This window comes from Diadema antillarum, unplaced genomic scaffold (assembly GCF_040938485.1).
Source record: "Diadema antillarum isolate AM-2024a unplaced genomic scaffold, OU_Dant_1.0 seq00001377_RagTag, whole genome shotgun sequence".
Lineage (NCBI taxonomy): Eukaryota > Metazoa > Echinodermata > Echinoidea > Diadematoida > Diadematidae > Diadema > Diadema antillarum.
The window spans coordinates 720,001-733,931 of NW_027272137.1; the positions used below are offsets into that span (position 1 = coordinate 720,001).

Below are 13,931 nucleotides of genomic sequence, written 5' to 3' on the forward strand. Positions count from 1 at the left end.
AATCACACTATGACAGGTGGTAAGACAAGACATAACTTACTGCCTTGAGGCTGTCCAACTCATATTCCTTGCGGATTATTTTCTCCTTTTGCAGCTTCTTCTTGGCATCTCTCTGAAATTGCAAACATTGACATAACATGTTAGAAATAGTGAGAGAAGTCAAAGGGCCATATTGAAGTACATAAAATTTCCAGTAACTAACTTACAATTATACCAAATGCGGCAAGAAATGAAAGATGACAACTGATTGTTGACCATCTTTTTTGAGATTTTTGAATAAGAGGGAAAAAAAGTATATGGTAAGGAAATGATCTCTGAAAAAAATGTTATTAAATTGTTATTTGTTAGCAGTTTTATTATGAAGACTACTCTTTAAAATGTTGTATATGATAGACATTTAGGGAGCCTAATTTTCACAAATTTTGACTTCCTATACATTTTGCGAGTGGATAAATTTGCAACTGTGGAGTGCAGCAATGGATGGAAAACTATATGCGTGCATTTTGCAGTCTGGCAGGATTATAGCTGAAAGTATTGTGTGTTATTACATCCACAAGAAGCATTCGTCTTGTTCAAACGAAAACACTGCAATATGTATGGCATAAACAGTATTCTGTTAAAGATATTCAAATTACAATTTTTGTGATTCTCTTTGAGCTTTAGAATTCAGTGGTAGATGTCTTAAAGTTCATGATGGCTATATATGCATAGATACTATGATTATACAGAATTTGTGTTGTACTGATTTGCTTACGATCGGTCTAAAGACGATATTCTGTGCTTCTGCTATCTCTCTTATTGGCACACGGTGATACTAACCTTGTTGGTTTTCATTTCATCCTCGTAACATTTGTGCTTCGGCCACACCTGCCTGTTCTTCTCATCGTTCTCCATGTGAAATGTCTGAGAAACGTAGACAAGATTAAGTTGATTAAGAGTAATGAATAACTTCTAAATATAGTGTTTGAAACGACATTCCTGATTTCTTTGGACATTAGTTCACTCAGGCATTTAGTAGGCAATTTAAATCCAGTTTTATAGGAGTAAACCTATTTTTTTTTTTCTGGTGTATAATTCTACATTAGTTGGTGCACGAAAAGTGCTAAGATTTAAAGGCACACGCACTGAATTCATGCATCCTTTACTTTTATTCACTCATTCATTATTCTTACTATTGTTTTGTCACAGCAAGCGTTCCAAGGCTATCTCTGACACAGTTCCATTCACCTTCAATGCTATAAATCATGACTGAAGACATTCATGATATGATTCTCCTCGAAACTGGAGACATCTCCACATAAAGAGGACATATACTGAAAACTAAAAATGGAAGGGACTGTTAACTGACACTAACCCAGCCCATGACAGGAAGTACATCTCACTCCCACACACAGGGAAAAAGTCTGCAGACAAGAGTACTTTAGGGTGCATTAGTAAACACTGTCACATAATACAATGACTGAGATTGAGACGGCCATGTGTGAGTAAAGTTACTGACCTTTTTGCTCTTGATTGCACTGTTGAGTCGTCTCTCTTTGTCCAGCTCCTCTCGTGTTCTCCTCAGAGTCTCCCTCAAGTAGTGAGCTTCCTCCTGGCGACTCCTCACGTCTCCCTGGAAACGGGAACAAAAGAGAACAAACAGGGATGCCTTTTAGAATGCTCTGATAAAGAGGAGCATGGAGGGATGAATATTCACGAGGGATGTCAATGACCCTGAAAGCTTCAACTTCTGCCAATTAAAGGTGGAAACTCATCTCTCTTCTTTTGGGATACAACAGATGTTAAATCACAACCAAAGATTACTAATTATATTGCCATGTCGGTAAAAGTAGTAACTATAAAACACATAGTGTGAGACTGAGAAGTGTGGGCAGCCTCAAGTGTCAATAGAAAGATGACAGGAGATTTTAAAGGATGCTTTTCACATGCCATAGTCAACCCATCTAATATCAACAGTTCTTTGTGTTACTATCACGATGTAGCTCTGTCAGTTTTTTTTCCTCCAGGCTTTTCTGTGCTTCATAAGAGGCTTGACCAAACTACAATCAACTAATGTTGGCAAAATAAGTTCCTGCTGTACTTGATGCATTAAAAAAACAAAAAGACAGGAAATGTAATCAAAACTTGCCCCTGGACAGCAGAGTCAGAAGAATTCATGATGTCTTAAGCAGCAATGTCCAGACTATTCAAATTTAGAAGCACCGTGTTAAAAAGCAAAATACACAGTTTGTACGGTCATTTTATATCTCGCTTCAGAAGTTGTGCCACAAACATGTCATCTGATTGATATATTGAAATTTTTCTATTTGTTCATGCATTCCAAGAAGAAGTATCAATTATGATTATGATATTACAGAAAGTAAACAGCACACTTGTGGTGAAACCAATATTCCTTACAAAAGGAGCTGTATCTACTTTGAGTGTAATTTGCAACAGGTAGCATGAATTTACAACTACCATATTTTATTTCAGTTTGGAGACAAGAGAAGGCACATCATCAACTATGGAAAGCTAGGAAGTTTGTTAATGACATTTGAGAAGCAAAAGGTCACTAATACTATTACTTTGTATGGACTTAACACCACTAAGATCTGAGATGATATATGTGACCCTGCACCTCAAAACAAACAAAAAGTCGCCAGACATGAATTTTTAGTTAAGACCATATTCTAAAAGAGCAGACTTTAAGCTTTAAAATGATGTATAACTCAAATCAAATGGACTCTCCTAACCTAACTTAATATTGGAAAGAAAGCACAAACTCAGGAAAAGTGTGAACTGAGAAAAGAGGCTCTGAAGTACAGTGTCTATTCAAGCGCTTAATCTTTACCAAACCGTGCTGGCTGTGCGATGAATGGGACAAAAAACAGGAAGTAAACCACCAGTGTAACAACAATGAAGGGATTATCGGATTAAACTGAAATTAAGCATGCCTCATTAACACATTCTGTCCATAATTAATGCCAACTTTCAAAGCAGTAGCACTATCCTTTCAAAAGTTATTAGAGTTGAAAGTGAAGAGTGTGGACAAGATTTTTCATAAATGAAAAAGGGATTGTAAAGACACACCTAATCACACTATTCTACCAAAAACGTTCGAGATAAACTGCTAAAAAAAACACACTTTCCTGCCCGTTTTATGATACAAAATTTTAGCATAATGTAAAAGAAGACCCGCTTTTTCAGAAAATATGAAAAAGTCAAGTTCGGCTAGGTTGACCCATTTCACTTATTTTCAGTCCGCACGCAAAATCAGTGTGTGCGACTTTATGTTCGTTTTGAGGTGCACGGTCACATATGATAAAATATGGAGTTACCTTAGTCCTAGTTTTGATACTCAATACACGTGTACATTACTTTCGATTCTAGCTATGACATAAATCATTCTGATACAGTGCAATGACTTACATTGTAGATGTAGCACATGAAAGAGTATTGTGCTATGTGCAATACACAGCTTGGAATGTTTGTTGGTTTTCATTTTCCATTTCATAAGATGGCTGGATGGCCCATATTCAGCTGCACTACTGTAACTGGTCTTTTTCCTTGGGTTCCAGTTGTATGTAGTGGTGGGACGGGGGAAATCACTTCAATGGGTTATGCACATTGCTCTTCAGACCTATATTTTATGTCCTATCCGAGGGACAGAGTGTTTTGCCTCTACTAATCTCAAGGAAAGAAATGTAATGAAATGTCACACTATAAATTGTTGTTTGTGACTTACAGCGAGACTCTCCACTTGTCCAGCCTTCTCATTGGCCACTCTCTCAGCCAATCGTAGCTTCTCCAGGTCCTTCTCGTAATCTTGAAGGAGTGCATCCTTGCGCTCCAGCCGCTGGTTGAGGGTGCGTAGCCGGCTGGTGATCAGCTCATGGGCGCTGCCTCGTTCCCCCATGATGCGTTGCCGCTCGTCCCGGGGCAGATGACATAAGGATTCTTGTCCCGGTACTTCCCCTAGACCCAGAAGGCGAGCCACTGTGGACATCAGCTCCATGTACTGTGGACAAACATAGATAAATACATCCAAACAGAATTACAGCATCTTGATGACTATACTATTCAATATTACTCATAAATAGTTTTTCTGCTCAAAGGGTAGCCAAGAATTATCTGAATTCTGTATTTTACGCATAGAATTATGTTCTATTTCTCTATGCTACATTATGCAAGAATATGTGGAAAGAAAATGTAAAGATACAAGTATGCATCATCATACTGTACCAACTGCTCTATGCATGAAGTATGATAGGAACACACTGAGTTGGCTACAAGAAGAGTATGTTGAGAAAGAGAAGTGAAATCAGGAGACCTAGGACAGAGATACAAACAGATCAAACTCATCAAAATCAGAGTAGAGTGAAGTGTTTGAAAACTCACTGCTGTTTCACTCTTATCCATAGACTGCTGGATTTCCACTCTGGCACTGCGTTCAATGGCTGCATCAGAAACGGAGGTAGACACCTGGCCCCTGGCCTTGGCCACTTCTCTTTCCAGCATGGCTTCGGCTGTATGGGACTGACCAGAAAGGGCCGATAGCTGGGCCTGCTTGGCTCTCATCTCAGCCAGCTCTTTCTTCAGGAGGATCACTTGCTGTAAGGCTTGGTCGTGGGTTGGCACTGGGTGGGGAATGACAAGAAATTTATCTCAATGACTTCATATGTCACATGCTACTGATAGATTGCTAGTATAACGGGTTACATGTATGACATTTGACAACAAATTGTACTATGCGTTAGAGACTAATGATCACCACAGATTTGAATGCATGTAGCATAGATAAGCATTAAAAAGACAAATATGACAATAAAATGTCAAGAAGTATAAAAAGAAGGGACAGTTTTAAAGTTATGGTCTGTCTACCGTATACGCCATATATTTCGTGAGTCTAAATTTTCACGAATCGGGACTTCCCGACAATTTCGCGAGTGGTTGAATTCGTGATCGTGGAGTGCTGTACTGAACAGAAAAATGTATACCCGTACGTCACATTCATATCGGCATTAGAGTCAATATTTTTGTGTGTTTTTAAATTTGCGAATTAATTGCAGCTGACTCGCGAAATACCTCTTCAATATCTATAGAACAAATTGTGAAACACTTTTGCATACTGGAATGTGTCACTCTCCTCAACAGCTCATATCAAGGTGTACTGCCATGGCTACACTGTACTCATCAATGATGATCATGCATTATGAAACAATAGAAAATCAGGGTTCTGGTAGGAAAACAAAATGACTAAAACTCCTAAAATGATGATGATGATGACATGTTTGGAGAAACTAACAATCTCTTTCTCTTGATTTCCCAATATCTCTTGACTTTCTCCTCAGATCTCTTTCTTGGCATTTAACCCATTGAGATAACCTGATTTTGCTATGAGGCACATTTCTCATAGACACCTATGTGAGTATACAAGGGACTAGTCTTCGATGGGTTAACTTGCTCTTAAGAGCAGCTAGCTGGTAAGTATTTAATCTGCTGTAGTAGATGTAGCCTAGATCATATTTGATACTCACTAGGTGGTCTGTTCTGCTCCAGTCCTTTTATCCTCCCTCTGAGTTCACCCAGTGCTTCTCGTTGTCTAGTGATGACCTCCGCGTGACGTTCACCGCGGCACTGGGCTCCAACGGACGACAGCTCACTGGTGATCAGACCCTGTAAGCAAAGAGTTAACAAATAGTGGATGATGCTTACACGGACAGTAAGCTTTGGGGTAAGTTCCAGCTGAAATGTGCTGAATTTCTCATTTATTTCAAAATCTCATGAGAGAATATATTGCATCTTTGAACAGTTAGATCCATGACAAGAAATATTGTTCTTCCAACCAATATTCTACCCACCCTTCACACATCACATCCTTGGATGTCTATTATAATGAAATGATTAAGAAAAAAAAGTCACCCCCTAACTTCAAGCACCCCTCCTCCCCTATATCTTCTCCCTCCCCTTAGGTTTTCCCCTCCAACAAATCATTCCTCCTTCCCTAGATCATCCCTCCATCCGAGATCAGCCCTCCATCCCGAGATCAGCCCTCCACCCCGAGATCAGCCCTCCTCCCTAGATCATCCCATCTCCTCTAGATCTTCCCCTCCCTCTAGATCAGCCCTCCTCCCCTAGATCATCCCCCTCCCCTAGATCATCCCTCCTCCCCTAGATAACCCCCTCCTCTCCTGGATAATTCCTCCCCCTAGATAATCCCCTTCCCCTATCCCCCTCTCCTAGATCTCCCCTCCTCTGAATCCTCACCTCCTGCTCCACCTCCTCCTTAGCTCGCTTTGTCTGCTCCTGCTCAAGGTTCAGCTGCTGAGCCAGCCTGTTTAACTCGGAATCCTTGAGAGCTGTGTCCTTCTTCTGTTTCAGTAGAAGCTCTTTCTGTGCACTGAGGGGAAAGAAAGAAAATGAAAACTATGACTTATGGCATCTATGGTGGGTCATGACTATGAGACTGTGTATTTCCACAATTGGTTCCTACTCTTCTCAATGTATTGCTAAATATGACAATTAATTGTTGTGCCCATTCATGGCATTAGAGTACGCATACTTTTTATATCTCAGACTTAAAATCCCCAGATGTACAAGTGAGAGTGGACAAGGCAATAAACTGAATAGCGCATCTATTAAGATCCATGTGTGACAATCTTTTATGACTGTACAAGTGTCAATGCCAACAGAAATTGCAGGCACCAATAAGAGGCCATTTTATGGTTTGTTTGTGTTGTTTTGCAATTTAGATCACTCATACTATTGAGAACAGAGCTATACCAGATTTGCAGTCTGAAACACGTTTTACATAAGCAATTGAGTGGACATTTTTGTATCCTTCATCGTATACGATCGAACTACCAGTCTTTGAAATACACAGCAATGTACCTGTGTATCCGTCTACTTTAATTACTTATTGATAAATCTAACAATCTATATCCTATCTATCAATCTGTGTGTGTGTATGACAGTTGTGAAGGCTTCAAATACTGCAAAATGAAGAAAAACAAAATGAGACTACCATAGCAGCTATTTACCATTGATGATTACAAGATTTCCATCTCATTCTACCATGCCAAATGTGACTAGTTACGAGAAACCTTGTGTGTAAGACTCACGTTATCTCCTTGGTCAGGTTCTCCATCTCCTGTGACTTCCTGTCCACTAGTTCAGACAGCTTGACCAGCTGCTGTCTCTGAGTGGTCAGTTCGGCCTCCTGGTCCCGAATGACCGTCTTCTGGTTCTCCATTTCTTCCTTCTGTCTCTCACTCAGCTCACCTGTAATGAAGACAATTTAACCCCTTGTGTACTTTGAGTCCTGACTGGCACTGAAAACCCCATAGCACTATACATACTGTCCACAGTCCCTGGGACAGAAAGGATAAATGTTTTCTATACACATCTGATTCTCACTTGACACCCACAAGGATTGTAATTAACCAGAGTACATTGTTGATATGTATTTTCCCTTCTAAACGGAATCCATAAAAAATGCTTGACACATCATATGAATCATGAAGGAGGGACATAGTTATCAATTTGCATACATATGGTTGCACATTTCATGTTTGAGAGAGAGCGTGACTGGCAATGGTCATTTACATCATTACATTTAGTAAGCCAGGGATACATTTACAGTTAAATGTAACTGTATTGGTATGCTTCATTGTCATAATACATGAAAAAGACAAGTTGCCATTCCTAATACAATTATTGGATACTCTGATTTCCTCTTCAAACTGTATCAATGATACTTTTAGCAAAAGCTCCTTTCACCTTAGCAGATTGGGTTCAGTTGTAGTTTTACATAACTACTTATGCTTTATCTGGAGATCTTGATGTTGTGCAGTCTTTATTAAACAGCACAAGTAATAATGTTTGAGCATGAAAACTATCACTGTGTGAAGGATACTGTGAGAGAAGGGGCTGGGGTAACGGTTGGGGTGGGGTAAGGGTTAGAGTGGGGTGAGAGTTGTACAGGTCACTCCCATTATAACAAGGAAAAGTAGAAATTACGCGGTGCGTAATATATGTCCCCGCCGGAAGTAGCATTTAGTAGTAAAATGTACAATATAGGTAAAAAGATGAAGGTCAAAGGTCAAAGAAGTCAAAGGTCAAAATTCTATGTAGAAGTTTTGAAGCCCTCACCTAGTGCCATCACATAAAGCAAACGGAATCGAAATCGGGTTAGAAATGGCGAAGGAGTAGCATTTTGTAGCCAATGTACAATATAGGTAAAAAAATCAAGGTCAAAGGTCAAAGAAGTCAAAGGTCAAAATTCTGTGTAGAAGTTTTGAAGCCCTCACCTAGTGCCATCACTTAAAGCAAACGGAATTGAAATCGGGTTACAAATGGCAAAGGAGTAGCATTTTGTAGCAAAATGTACAATATAGGTCAAAAATCAAGGTCAAAGGTCAAAGAAGTCAAAGGTCAAAATTCTGTGTAGAAGTTTTGAAGCCCTCACCTTGTGCCATCACATAAAGCAAACGGAATCAAAATCGAGTTAGAAATGGCGAAGGAGTAGCATTTTGTAGGCAATGTACAATATAGGTCAAAAATCAAGGTCAAAGGTCAAAATTCTGTGTAGAAGTTTTGAAGCCCTCACCTAGTGCCATCACTTAAAGCAAACGGAATTGAAATCGGGTTACAAATGGCGAAGGAGTAGCATTTTGAAGCAAAATGTACAATATAGGTCAAAAATCAAGGTCAAAGGTCAAAGAAGTCAAAGGTCAAAATTCTGTGTAGAAGTTTTGAAGCCCTCACCTAGTGCCATCATATAAAGCAAATGGAATCAAAATCGGGTTAGAAATGGCGAAGGAGTAGCATTTTGAAGCAAAATGTACAATATAGGTCAAAGGTCAAGGTCAAAGGTCACAATTGAAATTCTGTATAGAGGTTTCAAAGCTCCCATGTAGTGCTATCATATAAAGCAAACAGAATCAAAATCGGGTTAGAAATGGCGAAGGAGTAGCATTTTGAACATTTTGATCACACACGGACGCACACACGGACGGACGGACACACGGACGGACACACACACGTACGGAGCCCGTTTCATAGTCCCCTGCTCGAACTCGTTCGGCGGGGACAACAAACACGGTTATAACAAAATTCCATTACAATGAAATAAAAATACAAGCTGCACATTATCCGCTCTACAACATATGTCTTTTATTTTTTATTTGTTCGGTTATAATGAAATTTCGATATAACAATAGAAAACTGCTGGTCCTGAGGACTTCTTTATAACAGGAGTCCACTGTAGTAAGGCTTGAGGTGAGGGGTGCAATGGACAGAGGGGTGGGGTAATGGCGTGGGGTAAGGATTGGAGTAAGCATTGGGGTGGGAGGGATAGTGGCTAACCTGTCAGGTCTGATAGTCTGGCCGAAGCTCCTGCCAGGTCTCTTCTCAAGGCTAGGACCACGTCTTGTTGGTCCTGGATCTCCTTTTTCAACACACCGTTTTCTTTCCTGGAAGAGAAAATGTAACATTATTTAATTGAATTTATTTTCACATTAGGTATAACATTAGTCAAACAGACAAACAACAAACATAAAAATTATAGTGGAGAAATTACATAAAGACCGACATATAACCCTCTGACAAGATGAACTCCATTGTAAACATTTAGGTTGCCAACTAACATCAAAGAGGGTTTTTTTTTAAATATAATATATGAACATCATTAAGTGTAACAATTTCAAGTTACCATATAACCACATGCAACAGCAGTTCTACCAATCCTCAGGTATACATAAACTGCCCATTAGTTCTCTACCTTTCAAATTCTTGAAAGCATTGATAACTCAATGTGATATGCTTCTTGTGTTGCGAGATTTTTGTCTGCAATGATATATTGTGTCCAAAATAAGAAAGAGACTCATCAGGCATGTCAACTTCAGTCAGATCTTGTGGTAGAGTATGAATGCAGGTCTTACAAGAAATTTTCCTGGTCCATTAGTAAGCTGGCTCTATGGATGAAGAGAGGAGACTAATCCAAACTTACTTGAGGAGGTTAATGGTATGTTGGAGTGCAGGCACCTCAGCTGAGGGCTGGGTGACGATGACTGGTTTGGCAGGGGTGGAGGCCTTGATCCTCTTCAGTTCTTCCTCAGCCTCCTTGGCTTGTGCTGGAGGTGGAATGGAATGGGGGGGGGGGGGGATGGGAGACAGTGATTGAAATAAGCACATGAACATCAAGTAATTCTTTCTCCCCTTTCCAGTACTACAATATTTCTCAACCCAGGTGAAACGTTTGAATATTTTACCTCATAGAATTAAACCATGATTCACACAGTCATTTCACAATTCTCTAGATGCAGGGCAAAGGTGTCAATGGCTTCTGAGTGCTGTTGTATAGTCAATTCTCTGTATCTTGCTGTTGGTGTCTATAGACACACCTAATGAATGAGAAATGTTCCCTCTGATTCCCAAACATAATGCTTAGATTGCCACATCTACCCAATGTATGAGTACTTTCATGTGTCTTTGTTGCATAATCCATTTTCTTCTTCAACTCATGCATAGAATGAGATAGATTCATCAATGTCAAATGACATAGTAATGTAAAAGTGGATATTTTCATGGAGCAATTTTGGTGTTCGGCCGAGTAAGATGAGTCTTGCTTGTTTTTAATTCCTCAAAATCAAGACAACAACAAAAACATATGGCATGCAAAAATATTCATGTGTTTTTACATTTGGGATAGTTTCTAGTTGTGCAAAATGCGTGAAATTTCAACACTGCAAAAATTTCCACTCTTACAGTAACAGACACTATCAGATTTTTCCCAAGCCATTCTTAAAAAGAAGCCCGAAACAAACAAAACACTTTGAGTCAAAGACACATTCAAAGAGCGATGAAGCATTTCACTGTACATGTTCTATCCTAGCAATTCAAGTCTACGTTGAAAAATCATGATACCATTGTACTTGGTTAAGAAATAATTCTCACACAAGACTTACATGAACAAAACACTAACATGTTTAATATCAAAGTCCAAATGGAAGAATCAGTGAGTGATAAGGGATGAGGATTAGAGAAGTCTGGTGGAGGTCAGATCAGTTCAGCTCAATAACTCTACTGATAATAGGGTCTGTCTCATTTAGTTTGTTGACAATAACAACAGATAGTGTCAGTATGCATCGATGCTACAATAGGTCACTTGACACGACTGTTTACACAGCTTGGTGGTAACAAAGGCTGGTAGACCTATGAGCATGGATTATCTAATATCACCATGGTTGAGATATGTCAACATGATTTGAATCAGTAGGTTAACTAGCGCTCTTAGAAACAAAGTCACCTTTAATATCTTGTAGTTTTGTGAGAAGAAAAGTTTATGCTGCAGTTGAAACTAGAGAAACAATCTGAGAGCACAGACCTCTGTCTGCCAAGCAGATCATTTCAACCACTGATCTTGTTCTTCCATAGAGATCAGTGATTTCTACCATACGTATGCATCCTGGAAATTGCTTGATTTCCCAATATAGAAACCTTTTGTTACGTCATCAATGCCAGCTGCGCGGCGCACCTTGCGATGGAACAGAAACTAGAGCATGCACTCTAGTGCGCGCATGCAAACCTCAAATACGCGCAGCCTGAACTCCCAAGTTCATTGACCCTACCTGCCAAAATATCAAGAATCCTTTATAAATTCCCTAAAAATTCCTGGGTCACAACCAAAATTTAATCATCTGTTACTTGTGTCATTCTAAACCTTCCATATAAGTTTCATCCAAATCCGTTCACCATTTTTTGAGTTATTTTGCACATGAACAAACAAACAAACAAACAAACAAACAGTAAAGAAAACATAACCTCCTCCCTTGGCAGAGGTAATATCCCTTCATATTATATCCTAGTCAAGGTATTAGGCATTGATGACAAGAGAGATGTGTTCTCAACTCACCAGCGAGTTTCTTCTCAAGTTCCTTCACCTCCTTCTTGGAGGCGCTCTGTTCCTGGACGGCCTTCTTAGCCCGCTCCTCCAGGGAGACGATGGTGAGGGCGTGCTGGTGGATCTGCTCCTTGAAGGCAGCCACCTGTTTCTCATGGCTTGAGATGAGTTCAGTGACCTGTCCCTCCAGGTGGCTGGCTGATGACTTACGAGTCTCCTCCTGGAGACGAAGCTCTTCTCTCAGTTTGCTCTGGTTTGGGGGAGAGAAAGAGGGTTGGGGTGATTTAGTCTGGGGTATACACTGTTCAATGAAAATCACCATCTCCTGTCTCAACATTAAAACAACAACAACAATACACATACTTATCAATCCTGCAACACATACAAAACGGAAGACATTAAAGATTTAAAAAAAAAAAAAAATTTAAACTAAATACAGGCGACTCCCGTTATACCAAAGTTCTTGGGACCGGCAGTTTTCTTTTGCTATATCAAATTTTGTTAGAGTCAAACAAATAAAGTACACAAAGATATGTAAATAATAATTTTTGGATCTGATTGTTTACTTCACTGTGACAAAATTTTGCTATAATAGCCATGTTCATTATAAGGAGAGTGCACTGTACCAAAGTAACTGTTTAGTGCTAGAGAAAACAATTACACAGAGTGGACCTTTGTGGTTGTCACTCTCTCTTCCTATTATGGTTTTTGGACTGAAATTCATTACATGGACTTCAATTCAAATTAAGGACAAATTCTTTCAGATTCATTCATTACTGTAGTGCACTTTAGAAAACAACAAATTCAAAATATGATAAGAAAAAATAAATCAAACTATATCGATTTGCGATGTCTGGATAAGGTGATTTCAATGTTGAGTGCAACTTGGGATGGATACAAGAAAAGGCACCAAGGCAACATATCACATGATAGAAATTCATGGACAAACCAGACAAATAAAGGCACTACACGAGATTGGTAACAAACATGTGATGCATACCTGACTTCTGATTGTGCACACTACTTTCAAATGGGCAACAGAGTTATCTCCTGAGCCTGCTACTCTACTGCACGCTGACTTGGGACTGAATATTTGATTAGATTGATGCTCCCTATGCTGGCATAATTTGTTCATGAATGCAAACAATCGTGTCAGACAGGACACAATGGTTGCCTCGACTGGGTCGCCATGGCAACATCACGCCACTAATCACTGGCGGCTGCGCCATTGGCAAATATTACAACTGCAGCTGGGAATATTCATCGTCAATTAGATGCTAGACAGCCATGGTACAATAGGTGAACTATCTCAAGGCCACAAGCTTAGAACACCTGTCCCGGCTGTTTTTATGAGGTGCGGAGATCTGTCTTGTAATTGAGAGCTCCACTGTAATAATGACATGATGTGTCAATCAAACCCAATTATGATGGATACACATGAATGACTTTACCAAACAAAGGCAGTCACACGTAGAATTGGAAAATTGAGCTCTTTATAACTTGTGGTCAAACATGTTAATGAGCCAATATTAGCTTCTACCCTCCCCTCAGGGTCTACTGCAAATTGGATCTCTTTCCTTCTCTCGCTCCCTCTCTCTCTCTCCCCCTCTCGCTGTTTGTCCACCTGCCTCTTTCTCTCTCTCTTTCCAGCTGAATCCATTGTTTTCTTTCTTCATTTTACAAGTTTAATTATCATGCTTCATCTTGGGATTTTTGTTTGTTTGTGTGTCATTCTACACTTGATCTAATCTAGTATTTATTCAACACAAGCTTTCAGAATTACATGAACTAAAAACCTTCCCTTCTAACTTGTGATAACAAAAATAAATTGCATGCACACAGATAGATGTGTAGAGATAAAGCAGAGCTTAATTATGCTTAACCCTATATTAACTGGGGGGGGGGGGGGGTCAAATTGACCCCCCCCTCGACATTTCGCGCCACGATTCCGTAACGCGAAAAGATGGTGCCACGTCACTTCATGACTTTTCTCATTGAAGTCTCCCTCATATTTTGAGACCAAATTTGCGATGTCCCCCCCCCCCCCCGT

The 13,931-nt window shown here is 39.7% G+C and overlaps 1 protein-coding gene across 1 annotated transcript in view; it reads right to left on the bottom strand.

Moving 5' to 3' along the window:
• LOC139708829 (forkhead-associated domain-containing protein 1-like) overlaps positions 1–13,931 on the bottom strand; it is a 33,079-nt gene that overhangs the window by 2,848 nt on the left and 16,300 nt on the right. Inside the window, exons 14-24 of the mRNA XM_071620786.1 lie at positions 11,894–12,131; positions 9,989–10,112; positions 9,346–9,452; positions 7,101–7,260; positions 6,247–6,379; positions 5,517–5,655; positions 4,378–4,616; positions 3,725–3,997; positions 1,499–1,612; positions 820–903; positions 41–112 (exon numbers count right to left, since the gene is read on the bottom strand). Coding sequence (XP_071476887.1) covers positions 41–112; positions 820–903; positions 1,499–1,612; positions 3,725–3,997; positions 4,378–4,616; positions 5,517–5,655; positions 6,247–6,379; positions 7,101–7,260; positions 9,346–9,452; positions 9,989–10,112; positions 11,894–12,131 — 1,683 coding nt within the window. The remainder of the gene's footprint in view (positions 1–40; positions 113–819; positions 904–1,498; positions 1,613–3,724; positions 3,998–4,377; positions 4,617–5,516; positions 5,656–6,246; positions 6,380–7,100; positions 7,261–9,345; positions 9,453–9,988; positions 10,113–11,893; positions 12,132–13,931) is intronic.